The sequence below is a fragment of the Aspergillus saccharolyticus genome (genome assembly GCF_003184585.1).
Source record: "Aspergillus saccharolyticus JOP 1030-1 unplaced genomic scaffold BP01scaffold_8, whole genome shotgun sequence".
NCBI classification, from domain to species: domain Eukaryota; kingdom Fungi; phylum Ascomycota; class Eurotiomycetes; order Eurotiales; family Aspergillaceae; genus Aspergillus; species Aspergillus saccharolyticus.
In genome coordinates, this window is record NW_020290618.1 from 512,954 (window position 1) to 527,780 (window position 14,827).

Sequence of the window (14,827 nt, forward strand, 5' to 3'; positions counted from 1 at the left end):
ACCATGAGTGACCCCGCGTTTTCTCCGTCAGGACGATCATTGAACGTCACTGATCTGACATATCATATCCGTCTCAGGTCAGAAACATGCAGTGGACTTAGTGTGCGTACTTTTATCTGCCGATGTGATTGGTCTGATCTTGATATATTGAACGTCTTTATGTATCCTTGATGTCATTGATGTTTGGGATATCCTGACTTGACGGACGAAGCAAGATTATGGGTGGGCAAGTTGTTGTTTCAAGTGGATTGATGTGTTTAGAGTACTAGGGATCGATGTAAACGAAAGGGAGGTCTGGATTGTTCTTTGGGATTATCTTCTAAGCTTGGCGCTTGTGGTTTGATGGTTGGAAGGGTCCCTTGAATTTACTTGGTGGTATTATGCCTAGGAGACTACCTACTGATGAGGATGCATGTGATTTTACGGAGTACTCCGTAGACTGTGTGGTAATGACGTGTGGTAGGGAGAGTCATAGCTGATGGGCGGTATATTGCTGGAAGAGTAAGGTGGTTGGTTCGTTGACTGGCTGGTTTATGGCCAATCCACAGTGAGTCAACTGGAGGTTGCGAATAACTACCTACCTTACTGTAGCGAAGAGGCTACTAGCTCTACTCGGTCCGTATAGCGACATGCATACAGTGTATGCGGTTCAAGTATCTGCCAAGCTAGGAGAGTCAAACAGAGCTTGACCAACCTCCCATTCTCCCGATTATCATCCTTACAGACGCTGTAGTTGCCGAAGTTTTTGCAATATGTCCGGACTCGATTTTGAATTCATAGCGTCGTCAAGTCGACCGCCTACATTAGTGCTGTGAACTCGCTGCAATCGACCCGTCAACCTGCAAGGGCATCTGCAAAGTTCTGCAAGCTTGCAGAAATCTTGCCGTTCCGAGTGTTCGTCCGCAGTGCGTTCACTCTTCAGAGCCTAATCTGTTTTTCTATTTGTCTTTCTTTCTTTTGTGTTTTTTCTCTCTCTGGAGTGTAAGCTCGGAGTAAAAGCATCGAAATGGATGGATTTCCGGGGGAGAGAGTCCAGGGAAGAAAATCTCGAAGCAATAACTACTCGTTTCACCTCGTCATTATCAGATGGCGCCATGCAGATAGTATTCCCGTGATCGCCCATTTTTCAGACAAGAAGAATCGAAGATCACAGCCCGAAGGGGACAGCGGAATTGAAGACCCGTCATTGTTCAGACTCGCACCCAGGGGCTAAAACAAGCTTGATTCACGCTGCAGCTCTTTGGCTTGAGCTGGCTGGATCTGCGCGGGAACAGAGTTTCTGGCAGTCCATGGATGGACTGTGGACTGCGGGATAGACAACGAAAGGGTTTAAGCCCTTCCTTCGGGCTAAGTAGTTTACTTAGATTAGGTTGTTCTCCTTTTGCTCGTCTATACAATAATTTGGGTGTGAGGGCCAGCCGAGGAATGCATGGGTTTTCCGCTAGACTCTCCCGGAAATTCTACCTAAGAATCATACTGTGGCTGGTTTGTTGGGAGTTGGGGGAAGATCTATACCGTGTGTTAGGACAATTTTCGGAGGGATGTCAGGTGCTACTACGAGAGTACAATCATCTATCTTTGATATGCGCATCCTGAAGAAGTGTTGCTGAGATGACCGCAGTGACCGCACACACCCCCAGTTGCCACCCAAGCCCACAAGCCCAGCCCACACACACACACACACAGACACACACACACACACAGACCACGTCCGACCGACGAACGCACCCACTGCAGTGCCCGGGAACTAGAGAGCCCAATTAATGTCGACCGATGGGTTCCCAATAAACCAAAAAGCCTGTCTGGCTCATGATCTAAAGTTCTCATTAGTACCTATGGTACATGGTACATACAACGTGGGAGAAAGTACGCTCTGGTTGCCCGTTGTTGGGATCCTGGATTTCTAGTTAGTCCTCCAGTACCGAGTAGGCTCGCGTTGCGTTTCCACCGTTCCAGCAAGCTGGTTAGATTCCAATTTGCTACGGCTAGTCTTCCTTTTTTGGAACTGGTGCGGTTCCGGTGTGCCCAACCTCCGTCCAGGGGGTGCTGATCACACTGCAGACAAGTGCCAAAGGGGGCATGAGATGAAGGGGGTGTTTTTTTTTTCTTGTCCTCTCTCAATAAAAAGGCAAAAAAAAAAAGAAGAAGGCCAAGTTACGATGTACAGGTCCAAATCAAGATGAATGGAGGGACAGGGCTGGCAAGTACTAGAGCAATAGGGCATACATCCATGCAGCAGGGGCGGGGGGCAGCATCCGGTGGTGAGAAGAACTAAATTGAAGGACTACCGGGGATAAGCAGCTGAGGTTTGAGGTAGGCGCCATTAGGTATTGAGGCACCCTCTCACTGAGTATACTAGGTAGTTTCTCTGCTCATATACTACGTATATTATACGTCCTATCAGCCACATGGGACCCGATGGACTTTAGGAAACTGTCGTCATTCTTCTTTGGCCGATGTAAGTTGACCACGAGAGGCACTAAGTACGTACAGAACTTTCTTATAGATAAGTTACTCAGCCCGATACTACTACTACTACTCAAGTAAAGACGAGAGACCCGCGATCATCGGTGGCACCCACAATTATCCGAGACGAGTTCCCATCATTGTAACGGCTATCGCATGATGACAGACAGACCCAACAGCTTAATAGACCATCTTGCCACACCCTACATCTAAGTTTTTATCCTTGCGAACACAGGGCTGGGGGAACCACCAGCCAACCGGGACTGGGGTAGCTGAATTTCCCGCCACAGTTGAACCAGTTCGTTCTTCTCTTCTCTCAGCCTCTGCTCTTCTTGTCCTTTCAATCAATCAGTCAGTTAGTTACGGAATAGTCAGTCCAGAGTCCACACTTTTGGCTCCCTCCCCACAATCAATTGATCAACGGCCATCCTACTCCGCTCTGTCGCAAGCCACCAACCAGATAACCTCCAGCCAGACAGGCAGACATCCTAACTGTCCTCTCTCTCTCTAAACTAGCAATTCTAACCACCACCTTTCCACTACCACCACTGTCGCAAGGAGCAACTGGCGCAGGACGGATCAAGTTGCGCCTGGATCCTCTCTTGTCCAGCAGCTTATCAACATTGACATCTTCAGGGGCGGGGCCTTTTTTCCAGAGGAAAGCGGGCCACTTTCTTCTGGCGTTGTCGCAATCCAGAACCTCTTTTCCTCTCCACCTTCCCTCCTCCCCCTTCCCCTCCAATCCACGTTACAGGTTCACCCGTGGTTTAATTCCGGGAGACCTAAAAAAAAGATTCAGTGAGCAAAAAGGCAAGGCAAGGGAAGAGAGAAAAAAAGCCGCAAAGGAAAACGAAAAACTGGAGGGCAAGAAACAACTCCCTATCTGCCCATCCATCCAACCCATTCAATTCATCGAGTCCAAGCCTTGACAGGTGTGCAGAACTCCATTTCATGCTATTAGTACTCGGACGCTTCCATTGATTTATTATCACTCTTGGACTGCCGCCCCTCCTTTCCCTTCGCCTTCATCGACAGTCTCGCTCTGAACCACATTCTTTCTATTTCTCCCATTTCATTGTTCATAAAACTTTATTTGCTTATCGCTCTCTCTCATCTCTCTTTTCTCTCCCTCTCTCTCCCTCTCTATCTTCTTTTCCATTCCTTCCATAGGTTTTCTATGGTTCTTCCTAGAAAGGGTGTCGCCTCCCATTCCACCAGGATTTCTTTGTGCAAGTCCTTTCTCCATTGCCCGAATTCGCCTGCCTGTCCTCCCTCCCTTTCCTTTCCTCCCGCGTGGTGGCTGATGACCCGGAGTTCGTGAGAGAAAAAAAAAAAAAAAAAAAAAGAAAGTGAATGAACTTTTCGTCGCGGCTCCCCTGAGCTTTTATATTATATTATACTCTCTCTACTATCGAGTGGTTGACTCCAGACTGTGATATCTCAAACAAGAAGCCAGGCCGACTTACCGAAACAAGAATGAAGGTATGTTTCGAAGGTGGTGAAACTTGCAACTGGATCCAGCTTTCTTAACGCCCCCCCTCGTTTCCCGCCCCTCGTTTATCTCGATTGTCGCTTGTTCTTGTTCCGAAGACCCAAAATTTAATTACTAGCATCAATCAACCCGACTTTTGGCTGGCTCAAGCTGGGCCCGCCCGTCTGGGCTTTGGTTTTGGTTCATTGTTCGCGACTGCGGTTTCTCTTTGGGCTTGTTCTTGAGGTCTCAGCTTTAGTCTTTCCCTGCAACTTCAAGACGATTGATATTTCTCTTGCCATACATTCAATTTATTCATCGATTCCCATTGACTAATCATATCCCCCGCACCTTTCTTTAGGCCATTCGACGCTCATTGAAAGGGGAGAAAGATCCCAAATCCCATCATCATCATCATCACCACCATTTGTCTATCACTCCCAAGTCCGCCATTGCGATTCTCCCGCCCAAGAAGGTACGTACACAGTATGTTTGATTTTGGCTTGTGCTGCGCACCTTGTCCGTTCCACTCTCTCTCTCTCTCTGCTCCGGCCAACGCCCGCCCACTCCCCAATCTTTCCTTCCCATGCTGTCTCCACAGTCCACACCCCATTCCTGTTCTTTTCCCTTTTTTATGCTTTGTCACTATTTTTGACTCTTTTACATAACTTAATCTTACATCTCCCTCCCCCCCCCTTTTGTTACCCCTCCTTCTTTTGGTTTCTTCTTCCATGACTACCTGGTCCCGATCGCTTGTGCTTGTGGGGTGTGGCATTGATTTGTTTTCTTTCGCATCCGCCCTTGGGTTTACCGGCGTCAACTTGGTCAAATCATTAGCTCGTAAACAGCTGCTAACTCTACATCCCTGTTTTGCGCCTAGGTTATCAAAGCGCTCTTTGATTACCAACCGGAGCCCGGGAACACACAGGAGCTTGCGTTCAGCAAGGGAGACTTCTTTCACGTTATCAGCAGGGAGGACGATCAGGATTGGTACGAAGCGTGCAATCCCCTCATCCCTAGTGCCAGGGGGTTGGTTCCTGTGTCTTTCTTCGAAGTCATCGGCAAGAACGAGAGAGATAGCGTCGGCTCCGTCGATCTGTTTAAAAAGAAAGAACCGCACGACTCGGGATTTTCTGATCGCGCCGCATTCCCCGCCTCCGATTTTGTCCACAGCCCGCCCCGATCATCGTCGCAGCTCAGGATGTCGGCGTTAGGGAAGGGCTCGAGCCCTATGGTCTACGGTATCGTTCAGTACGACTTCCAGGCTGAGCGACCCGACGAACTGGATGCGAAGGCCGGCGAGGCCATCATTGTGATTGCTCAATCGAATCCAGAGTGGTTTGTCGCCAAACCTATTGGTCGCTTGGGAGGACCTGGCTTGATTCCGGTCTCATTTATCGAGTTGCGCGATATGCAGACTGGCCAAGCGGTGACCGACCCGCTCGAGGCCGTCAGGCGCGCCGGCGTGCCCAAGGTGGAGGAATGGAAGAAGATGACGGCCGAGTACAAAAACAGCAGCATCACCTTGGGCAAGATTGAGGGCAACGGCTCGTCGTCGATGCAGTCGGTTACATCAGGCGTAGACCGGATGTCGATCGGCCGGCAGAGTACCAGCCAAATGAGCCAGAACGGTCACATATCTGTGAGTGAAATCATCGCACAACAGTAAAGAACAAATCACTAACCTGGGCGCGGCAAAGGCGTATCACAACCGCAATACAAGCAAAAGTTCTCTCGTGCAGCAAGCTTCCCACCAGTCCTCACAAAGCTATCACCAACCTCTCATGGCGCCTATCGCCGCCTCAATTCCCCGCTACTGCTTTGACAACGATAAATATTGGTATATTATCGAGGCCAAGATGGAGGATGGCCGCTGCTGGGAGTTGTCTCGCTACTACCACGACTTTTACGACTTCCAGATCGCTCTTTTGACTCAATTCGAGGAGGAAGCGGGTAACCGTGGCAAGCCACGCACGTTGCCTTATATGCCGGGTCCTGTCACCCACGTTACGGATGCAATCTCCAACGGCCGTCGACAGAATTTGGATGAATATATCAAAAAATTATTGGCCATGCCTCCCCACATCTCCCGCTGCCAACTGGTTCGCCAACTATTCGCACCCCGCGCCGGCGACTTTGAGATTGATCCGAGCGCATTTGGCGAGGACGCACGGTTCTCCGGTGGCTCGCACCATTCGTCGACGCACGAGCCCTCGCGCAGCGTATCGCGGCAGTCTTCGCAGGCTCCGATCGCCGTGCATACTGAGCGCAACTCTCACCAACGAGGGCAGCCGTCGCTGTCTCTTGGCAACGGCAACCCTCCTCCCATGAACCGCCAACCCAGCTCGCTTACTCAGGTTTCTACCACCTCGAGCAGCGGCGCCATGAAAGTCAAGGTGTTTTTCCAGGATGACTTGATCGCCATCCGAGTCCCCAGCGACATCAGTCTCCAGCAACTGAAGGAGAAGCTGATTGACCGTCTCAAGATCCAAGACGAAATTGTCGTCCAGTATAAAGATGAGCCATCCGGGACGTACGTGGACTTGGCTACTGACGCCGATCTTGACACGGCGATCTCACGAAACTCCAAACTCACATTATATGTCGGTATTGCATAGAAGCGGTGATTCTCCATTCATCCCTTATAGACCTGTCCATTCTTTCATTTCCGTTTGTCTGACCCCAACTACCTTCTTAGTTGGTGCACTGGTGTTCTGGTGTCTTTCTCTTTCTGTCCTTGGTCATCAGCCTCTGAGCGAGTGTTGTTGTTGCTGAGTCACGAGGTCGAAACGATGACAAAAATGACATGCCTGAAACGTTTATGCCATCATGTACCCTCTCTGTTTTCCTTTGTCCATCCAGGCCATGGCTGATTGTGTCCTCCATACCCTGATTGTGCGTTCCTTGTTTGATCGTGTACATAAAGCTTCTTTTGCATATAATGCGAGCTACGGTAGGTGCAAACCTACTTTCATTCTTATACAATGCCAATGATTAGTAGTAAGCCAATCGGTGACAAGGGAATTTCCGCCTCCGCGGGATTACCTCAGCCCGGATCAGTTGCCGATAGCCGTATCACATGACAAGCATCGGAACGAGGCCAATTTACTTGGGTTTTCTCACGGAATACTTGTTCGCATAATTGCGCTAATTCTCGTCTTTTTCTTTCTGGTGACTTGTCAAAGACCTCCCCTGCAGTGGACTGTACATATTGCTTCTGCCACAGCATCTCTTCACGCGTACTTTGTGACATCTGTTCCGGCCGGGATTCTTTCGTCCCCGCTTTTGTCCCTCCGCCGATTGTTTACCGACCGGGCAACCTCGGTCGAAACGAAGCGAAGCGCTTTCCACGTTTCGCACCGCGTGCATGCGCTTAACGATCGCTACGAAGCGTTCTTGAGCCTTTTTTCTTCTGTTCGATCTTTTTTCTTTTTTGGCAGTCTTTACACCCATGAGTGGCTCGTCTGCGAAACTCTGCGCGGACTACTTGCCCGGCGCACTGCGGTCCCGGGGCCTTGTCCTGCGTCGCGCCGCTCCTGCTCCGCGGGAAGGAGGAGGTGTGCGTAGAGTATGCTCTCGCTACTCTCGCCGAGCGTTTCATCATGGATCTCAGGGTGCGCGGCAATCGACGAACGTGTGGGTCAATGGTGGCTCTGATCCAGTTGACCTAATACGGGTTCAGGGTCAGTATGCGCGGAGGTTCGCGACGGCAGTCCCGGGGAAGAGCGAAGCTTCTTCGAGTGCAGCTGGGCTGCCCGGGGGTCCATTGGCCGAGTACGACAAACGGGTGCAAGAAGGTCATTTGCGGGATGATCCTTATCAGAGACGTAGGTTTCTTCTTCCTGGGTTGGCGGGCGAGAGGTAGGAAAGTGTTTCTAACGCGGTCATGATTCATACCAGAAATCATCGAAAAGCTGCAAGACCTCTACGAACGACTGGCATCCTACCACCCGCCTGCGGTGATCCACCCCAGCCCGGAGTCTCTCGATCCCACGCCCAAGTCGTCTTCGTTCTTCGGCTCGCTCTTTGGGCGCAACAGCGGCACCACGAAGTCGGAATTGACAATTCCCGCATCCCTTCCTAAAGGACTGTACATGTATGGCGACGTAGGGTGCGGCAAGACCATGCTGATGGATCTGTTCTTCGAGGCGTTGCCGGCCAACATTCGGGCGAAGAACCGTATCCATTTCCACAACTTCATGCAGGATGTGCATAAGCGCATGCATGTGGTGAAGATGAAGTACGGGCATGACTTTGACGGGCTCCCGATTGTGGCAGCGGACATCGCAGCGCGGTCGAGTGTCTTGTGCTTTGATGAGTTTCAGTGCACGGACGTGGCAGACGCGATGATTCTGCGGAGGTGAGCGAACAATCTGCCTTGGTTTGCCGGGCTTCGTGTACTAAAAACAACGGTCATTTGCAGACTCATTGAGCACCTCATGTCGCACGGCGTGGTGATCGTCACCACCTCCAACCGCCACCCGGACGATCTCTACAAGAACGGCATTCAGCGCGACTCCTTCATCCCATGCATCAACCTCCTCAAGACCGCCCTGCAGGTTATTAATCTCAATTCTCCGACCGACTACCGCAAGATCCCCCGCCCTCCGGCCGCCGTGTACCACCACCCGCTCGGACCGGAGGCCGATGCGCACGCGCAGAAGTGGTTTGAGTACCTTGGCGACTTCACCAACGATCCCCCGCACCCGACGACGCAAGAAGTCTGGGGGCGCAAAATCTCCGTGCCGCTGGCGAGCGGCAAGGCGGCGCGTTTCTCCTTCCAGCAGCTGATCGGGTCCGCTACGGGGGCGGCGGACTACCTGGAGCTGGTGCGCAATTACGAGGCGTTCATCATCACGGACGTGCCGGGAATGAATTTGAACCAGCGAGATCTGGCCCGACGGTTTATCACTTTTATCGATGCTGTTTACGAGAGTCGGGTAGGTGCCCCAAACCATTCCTCCAAGTTTCGTCCCTAGATTTAATGCTTATCATCTCTCCCTGAGACAGGCCAAACTCGTCCTCACCACCGAAACTCCACTCACCAACCTCTTCCTCTCCGACGCAGACGTCCGAACCACCCTCACCGACCAAACGGGCGACGACCACTCCGACCTGTCGGATGCGATGCGCATGATGATGGATGATCTGGGGCTGTCGATGCAAGCCCTCAAAACCACATCGATCTTCTCGGGTGACGAGGAACGTTTCGCGTTCGCGCGTGCGTTGTCTCGTCTCACCGAGATGGAGAGTAGGCAGTGGGTGGAGCGGGGGTTGCCTGGTTCTGCATCCGGGCAGGGACAGAGTAGCGCAGAGGATGCGAAGGAGAAGGCGAAGGAGAGAGAGGAGTTTTTGAAGGGGAGGGGAAGGTGGGCGGAGGATAATATGTAATCCTTGGCTGCCTCGGGTTTGTTTAGAAACTTTCTAGGGTACCCTGGGGGATGGGAAGGGGCAAGCTGGAGGGACAGTTTGTGAGAAGGATGTAGATCTGCATGAATGTGTGGATAGAGAGGGCACTTCGCTGTAAGTATGGTGTTGTAGATAGATAGATGCATGATATTGAGGACGCAGATATAGTTGCTATGGATTCTGTGTAAATCGATTAGTAGATTGACATTATCGTGGATGATTCATGGTTCAATTGGCTTTCCTGAATATATTCAGAAAGCGCTCTTTACAGCCTGCAGACAATAAGAAAACCCCTCTCAGAAGTGAGTTGTTTGTAGTATGTTGAGGAGCCATCATGCATCTTTCGCAAAGATGTGAGATGACTAAATCCAGGTCAGATGACATTCCATTCTACTGCAGCGATCTATATCCTTAGTTACAATTTCCCCTTTCACTCCTATCTCAGGCCCTCGAAAGTTCTATCTTCCTATGTATGTATCTATCCACAGCAAGTCAACCCTGCACACATTGTTCCACATACAACTTGGCATTTGCCCAGCCCCTCCGTCTCCAAGCTAGCAAGAGCCGACGGATGCACCACCTCCGGCTGAATTGTCGTCGAATGGACACCATACGCGTGGAAACATTCGTTGATCGTCTTGGTCAACTTCAAAAAGGCTGGGACCGAGCTATCTGACACCGTCACATGCACAGATGCTAGTGTTTTATGCTGATTCAGCTGCCAGATGTGAAGCTCGTGGACCGACAGCACGCCGCTGATCTAGCTCTTCGTGAGCGCTGGGACAACCGCACCTTGATCGAAACTCACCTTTTCCAGATCATGCTTCACGTCTTCAGCATCTACTCCATTCGGTGCGCTCTGGAGCAAGATAAGACCGGATCGTCGCACTAAGCGAATTCAGCACTCTGACTTCGGAAGAGAGAATCGGTTCGACATACCCAGTGGAAACGAGGACAGAAGGATCATGATTGAGATACCCATCGTCGTTCCTGGGTCAGCATAGTACCGGCCCTCATAGTGAGTCAACCAGATCACCAAGGCCGCGGCCATCACCCCAAGGTTGTTGGCTGCGTCACCGAGGACATGGACCAAAACCCCCATCATCCCTAGATCATGCCCGTGACCGCTTGCTTGCGCAGAGTGTAGAACGTGTTTGTGGTCGCCATGCTGTTGGAGTCAGCAACTGAAAATAGCGTGAGGCTCACTTGGTCTCTGCGCGACTGACCTCGGGACTTCCAGGCCTCTCTTGCCCGTCGCTATTTTCGGAATTTGACGCGGGAATCTCTATCATGGCCTGATCTAGATGGTCATGATCATGTCCGTGATGGTGATGCTCTAGACCTGTTATCAACCATACCCCTGTCCCAACCCAGTTAAACGTACCATGAAGGAATGTCGCGCTGATCAGGTTGAGTCCCAAGCCGATAGACCCCATGATGAACATGAGCTTCGGGTTTTCAACGCCTGTCGACATCAGCCACGGCTCAAACTGAACATGAGAGGAGACCCACGCTCAATCGATATGAATCGCTCAACAGACTGCAAGAAGACCGAGATCCCGAGCCCGAACAGCAGGACGCCATTGAAGAAGGCGCCCAGTAACTGCGCCCGCTGCCACCCGAACGAGAGCGCCTTGGGCGAGTCATCGGCTTCTGATACCTAGCAGGCATGCGATTCAGTGTCTTGGTCCCCGCTTAGTCGGTGCGAAACCGTCACATACCCAGAGAGCTAGCAGGGCAACAATGAACGATACCAAGTCGCTCAACTGCAACCATCAGCATTCGTCGTATGAAGCATATCTCTCAACGCACATAGTGAAAGGCATCAGCCACTAAAGCCAGAGAGTGTGTGTAAAATCCGACTATCGTCCCAAATGATCAGCCACAGTGAACATCGACTCCCAAGCTCGGTGTAACAGGAGAATAGGCACCTGATATTTCTGACACGAAGAAGGCAGAGGAAATTGCAATAACAACCATTAAGCGCTGAGAGCGCGAGATGTTGGGTGACATGGCCCCCCGTCCCTGTTGAGTGTAACAGCAACGAGACCGACCACGAATGACGTGGTTGTTAAAGGAGTCAGTCACGGCTGGTCAAGAACTTACCGGTCAAGCCCTGCTGCCCCTTGCATGCTCATCTGCATCTACCCTACTTACTGATTTTCCGTCAGAAATAGGCTGAGATCTGCAGATCCCACGCTAGGAGAACTTCTGGAACAGCTCAGAGGATGATCGAGTAGAGATACTATGGGGGGAATGCCAGAATTCTCTGCTGGCCATACCGCTACCTTTATAGTCTTGCAGATTCAGGGATCTCACGACATTTCGATTGCAACAACCACAACAAATCCAGTCACACATCACATGCAATATGAAATATTCCGTGTCGCGGCTTACTCTTGCCCCTGGACTGTAACAGGGCGAAAGTGGGTACTTATTGATGTGGCTTGCTCCAAGTACGTCTCTTTCAACAAGTCAAAATGAATTCAGAAGAACTAAGATGCTATCATATCTCATAACTATGTACTGATGTTAGCCACCTAGGCAGCGATTTCATCGACTAGGCCATCCAACTCTCTCTGCCAGTTTCTGTGCCGCGAGATCTGCCAGATAAATCGGTCGAGGAATCCCTTGCTGTCCCTACCAATCTCGGACGATGGCTGCAGCAGCTCCGCTGGAGAACCACGGCCGGTGACCACACCGTAACTCTCCACCACCTCACCACTCGCGGCATGCTCCACTGCGTCCAGATTGATTTGCTTCCGGATGAAGTCAACGGCCTCATTGATACCGGCAATCGGTTTAAGGTGGGCAAACGACTCGGTGATCCAGTATTTAGCTATGCCGTTCTTGGCCAAGATAGCCATGTGTTTCCCTCCAGGGACAAACACTGCATCGAACAGAGTCGATCGCATCCCCGGGAAATGGTGATCTGGGGTCACCTTCTCACCGGACTCCGCTGTGACACCCTGGCGCTGGCTACCGATGGTGAAGACGAATGCGTTCTGCTTCTGCAGAGCTTCCTTCATTTTCACATAGGACTCATAGTCGAATCCGTCTGCGATCAGAATAGCAATCCGGCGAGTCGCGATCTGTGCTTCATCCGAAAGATACTCGAGCTGACTGAGTCCCTTGGAGGTCTTGCCATGGTTCGGCTTACCGGCCTCGGTGGGTGTGTCACCGCCAACGTTCTTTGCCACGGTCTTGGCCAGCTCGAGGTCGACCACAGCCAAGCGTTCGGATAACCGCTTGTACACGATTTCCTCATCGCAGTGATCAAGCTCGAAGGAGAACGCCTTGGCCACGTGCTGCTTCTCGATGGGCGAAAGCGAGTTGTAGAAGAGCTGGGCTTGATTAAAGTGTTCATTGAACTTGTCCGACAGTCCACGAGTCTTGAAGCCCTGCTGCTTCTCGGGATAGGTGGCGAAGCCCCCTTTCTCGGGCGCGGTAGGCGGGTTGGTACTGTACCGGTTGGGCCAGTAGTTCACCTTGCCCTTGGTGATGCGGTGTTTCATGGCGCCGTCGCGGTTGACGAGGCTCATATACGGGCACACGGGGCGGTTGATAGGCAGTTCCTCCCAGTTAGGCCCCAAGCGAGAAAGCTGAGTATCGAAGTACGAGAAGTTTCTGCCCTGGAGGAGGGGGTCGTTGGAGAAGTCGATGCCGGGAACAAGATGGCTGGTACAGAAAGCTACCTGCTCGGTCTGTGTGAAGTATTCGTCAATGTTGCGGTTCAGTTCCAGTTGCCCGATGTACTGGATAGGCACCAGCTCCTCAGGCCAGATCTTGGTAGCGTCTTCGATGTCGAACTCAAAGTCGTTCATCTTCTCTTCAGGAATAACCTGGATGCCGAACTTCCATCTTGGGTACTGGCCGGCGTCGATGGCATCCATGAGGTCCTTGCGATGAAAGTCGGGATCCTGCCCAGCGATCTTCAGCGCTTCATCCCATACCAGGGAGTGAACACCAAGCTCGGGGTTGAAATGGAACTTCACATAGTGACGCTTGCCTTCGGCATTGACGAGACAGAAAGTGTTGACACCGAAGCCCGACATCATACGATACGACCGGGGAATTGCGCGATCGGACATGACCTGGGCGGATCGTCAGTATATGTCCTCAGTCCTCAAACACACATTAAGGAGGCATCGTACCCATTGTTGCATATGCGTGGTCTCGGGATGGAGATACTGAAAGTCCCAGAAGTTGTTGTGAGCCGACTGACCCTGAGGGATCTCGTTGTGAGGTTCCGGCTTGACGGCGTGAATCACATCCGGGAATTTGATCGCGTCCTGAATGAAGAAGACGGGCATGTTGTTGCCGACGATATCCCAGTTACCCTCGGCGGTATACATCTTCACGGCGAACCCGCGAACATCCCGCACGGTGTCCGCGCTACCCTTGCTACCTTGCACGGTCGAGAAGCGCACGAACACGGGCGTCTCCCGGGAAGTGTCCGTCAATACCCCGGCTGTGGTGAGCTCGGGAATAGCCTTGTGCAGGGTGAAAGTACCAAAGGCGCCAGCGCCTCGGGCATGGACTACACGTTCGGGGATACGTTCATGATCAAAGCGCATGATCTGATGATCAAATCAGGACTCCTCTCTGCGCAGTAAGCTTAGGTTGAGCGACTCACCTTCTCCCTGGCAATCGGATCCTCCAACAGCGAAGGCCCCGTCCTCTTGGAGTCGGCTACACGAAGCCAGTGATCCGGGTCGGAGATCTTGATGCCATAGTCGGTCGTCATGGGCTGACTGCCCTGGTCACTCGAGAGGTCGACGGTATCGCGCGCGAGATCCTCCTGCTTCGCCATGTTGTATTACTTGAGGGTGTGTGGTATCGATGTGTGTCTATGTTACTGACTCAACAAGAGAGAACCATTCACGCGTACCCAAGTACCCCTTATATACTACCCTCTCGTCGCTCAGCATTAGCCCTACCTCCGCTCCACCGAATTCCAACTCTCCCATTTCTAATCACATTGACTCAGCTCCTGCTTCTAGAATTGTGGCGGTCCCACGAATGATGCAAGCATTCCAGCGAGAAGTAGTGATCGCCCAGTAATGATCGAACAGTTCGAACCCGAGAGAAAACCGGGCCCATCGACTCGTTCGCCGGGTTTGGCCCAGCTCGGCGGGTGATGATGTCAGTCAGGGACCAGGACCCCGGCCCAAACCGGTTTGGTCTGTTGCTGTTGAACTGTTTTTCCGAGGGGGTTCGAGAGCGTACTCCGTAGTCTACTTAGCTTCAATAGGACCAAAGCTTGTATTCACTGTCCGGGTGAATGCGTAGGCATCCATCCATCTAGCGCGTTCTAGCTCGTGGGGGGTGGGTGGTTTGTATTTCCGAGGGGGCGGGAAGGGGATGGATGACGTTCCTTGGATTCGATTCGGAGACTTTCGACCTCGTCTTGCTATCGTAGACACAGTAGTATGTGAAGTATGGACAGTCCTACCAAACTGGATCCTTGCAGCGATTGAA

At 51.8% G+C, this 14,827-nt stretch overlaps 5 protein-coding genes across 5 annotated transcripts; 3 read left to right on the forward strand and 2 right to left on the reverse strand.

Annotated features, from left to right (window-relative positions):
• The first annotated feature begins 3,790 nt into the window (after positions 1-3,790).
• On the forward strand, positions 3,791-6,927 carry BP01DRAFT_354983 (phosphatidylinositol-3-phosphate-binding protein BEM1). The gene is made up of 4 exons (XM_025574580.1): positions 3,791-3,948; positions 4,299-4,412; positions 4,818-5,579; positions 5,638-6,927. Exons 1-4 carry the CDS (start codon positions 3,943-3,945, stop codon positions 6,553-6,555), a joined length of 1,800 nt encoding a protein of 599 aa, XP_025433192.1. The 5' UTR covers positions 3,791-3,942; the 3' UTR covers positions 6,556-6,927.
• A 168-nt stretch (positions 6,928-7,095) lies between these two features.
• BP01DRAFT_354986 (AFG1 family ATPase) lies at positions 7,096-9,474 on the forward strand. Its single transcript, XM_025574581.1, has 4 exons — positions 7,096-7,764; positions 7,838-8,297; positions 8,361-8,877; positions 8,948-9,474. The coding sequence occupies exons 1-4, from the start codon at positions 7,389-7,391 to the stop codon at positions 9,326-9,328; spliced, it is 1,734 nt and encodes a 577-aa protein (XP_025433193.1). The 5' UTR covers positions 7,096-7,388; the 3' UTR covers positions 9,329-9,474.
• A 255-nt stretch (positions 9,475-9,729) lies between these two features.
• Positions 9,730-11,697, reverse strand: BP01DRAFT_354987 (putative di-, tri-valent inorganic cation transporter). Its single transcript, XM_025574582.1, has 9 exons — positions 11,278-11,697; positions 11,159-11,208; positions 11,068-11,112; positions 10,859-11,006; positions 10,731-10,811; positions 10,573-10,682; positions 10,286-10,514; positions 10,155-10,234; positions 9,730-10,106 (listed from the first exon to the last, which is right to left on the reverse strand). Exons 1-9 carry the CDS (start codon positions 11,357-11,359, stop codon positions 9,825-9,827), a joined length of 1,107 nt encoding a protein of 368 aa, XP_025433194.1. The 5' UTR covers positions 11,360-11,697; the 3' UTR covers positions 9,730-9,824.
• A 154-nt stretch (positions 11,698-11,851) lies between these two features.
• On the reverse strand, positions 11,852-13,557 carry BP01DRAFT_354990 (heme-dependent catalase). The gene is made up of 2 exons (XM_025574583.1): positions 13,501-13,557; positions 11,852-13,440 (listed from the first exon to the last, which is right to left on the reverse strand). The coding sequence occupies exon 2, from the start codon at positions 13,402-13,404 to the stop codon at positions 11,887-11,889; it is 1,518 nt and encodes a 505-aa protein (XP_025433195.1). The 5' UTR covers positions 13,405-13,440; positions 13,501-13,557; the 3' UTR covers positions 11,852-11,886.
• BP01DRAFT_229109 (uncharacterized protein) lies at positions 13,541-14,050 on the forward strand. Its single transcript, XM_025571194.1, has one exon. The coding sequence runs from the start codon at positions 13,643-13,645 to the stop codon at positions 13,910-13,912; it is 270 nt and encodes an 89-aa protein (XP_025433196.1). The 5' UTR covers positions 13,541-13,642; the 3' UTR covers positions 13,913-14,050.
• Positions 14,051-14,827: the final 777 nt, after the last annotated feature.

Coding starts and splice junctions, on each gene's coding strand:
- BP01DRAFT_229109 (XM_025571194.1), top strand. CDS start 13,643: ATGAAGAAGACGGGCATGTTGTTGCCGACGATATCCCAGTTACCCTCG.
- BP01DRAFT_354987 (XM_025574582.1), bottom strand. CDS start 11,359: ATGTCACCCAACATCTCGCGCTCTCAGCGCTTAATGGTTGTTATTGCA. Junction 11,007..11,067: donor TTGCCCTGCTAGCTCTCTGG/GTATGTGACGGT, acceptor CATGCCTGCTAG/GTATCAGAAGCCGATGACTC. Junction 10,515..10,572: donor AGAGGCCTGGAAGTCCCGAG/GTCAGTCGCGCA, acceptor TGACTCCAACAG/CATGGCGACCACAAACACGT.
- BP01DRAFT_354986 (XM_025574581.1), top strand. CDS start 7,389: ATGAGTGGCTCGTCTGCGAAACTCTGCGCGGACTACTTGCCCGGCGCA. Junction 7,765..7,837: donor GGATGATCCTTATCAGAGAC/GTAGGTTTCTTC, acceptor GATTCATACCAG/AAATCATCGAAAAGCTGCAA. Junction 8,878..8,947: donor ATGCTGTTTACGAGAGTCGG/GTAGGTGCCCCA, acceptor TCCCTGAGACAG/GCCAAACTCGTCCTCACCAC.
- BP01DRAFT_354990 (XM_025574583.1), bottom strand. CDS start 13,404: ATGATGTCGGGCTTCGGTGTCAACACTTTCTGTCTCGTCAATGCCGAA.
- BP01DRAFT_354983 (XM_025574580.1), top strand. Junction 4,413..4,817: donor CGATTCTCCCGCCCAAGAAG/GTACGTACACAG, acceptor TTTTGCGCCTAG/GTTATCAAAGCGCTCTTTGA. Junction 5,580..5,637: donor GCCAGAACGGTCACATATCT/GTGAGTGAAATC, acceptor GGCGCGGCAAAG/GCGTATCACAACCGCAATAC.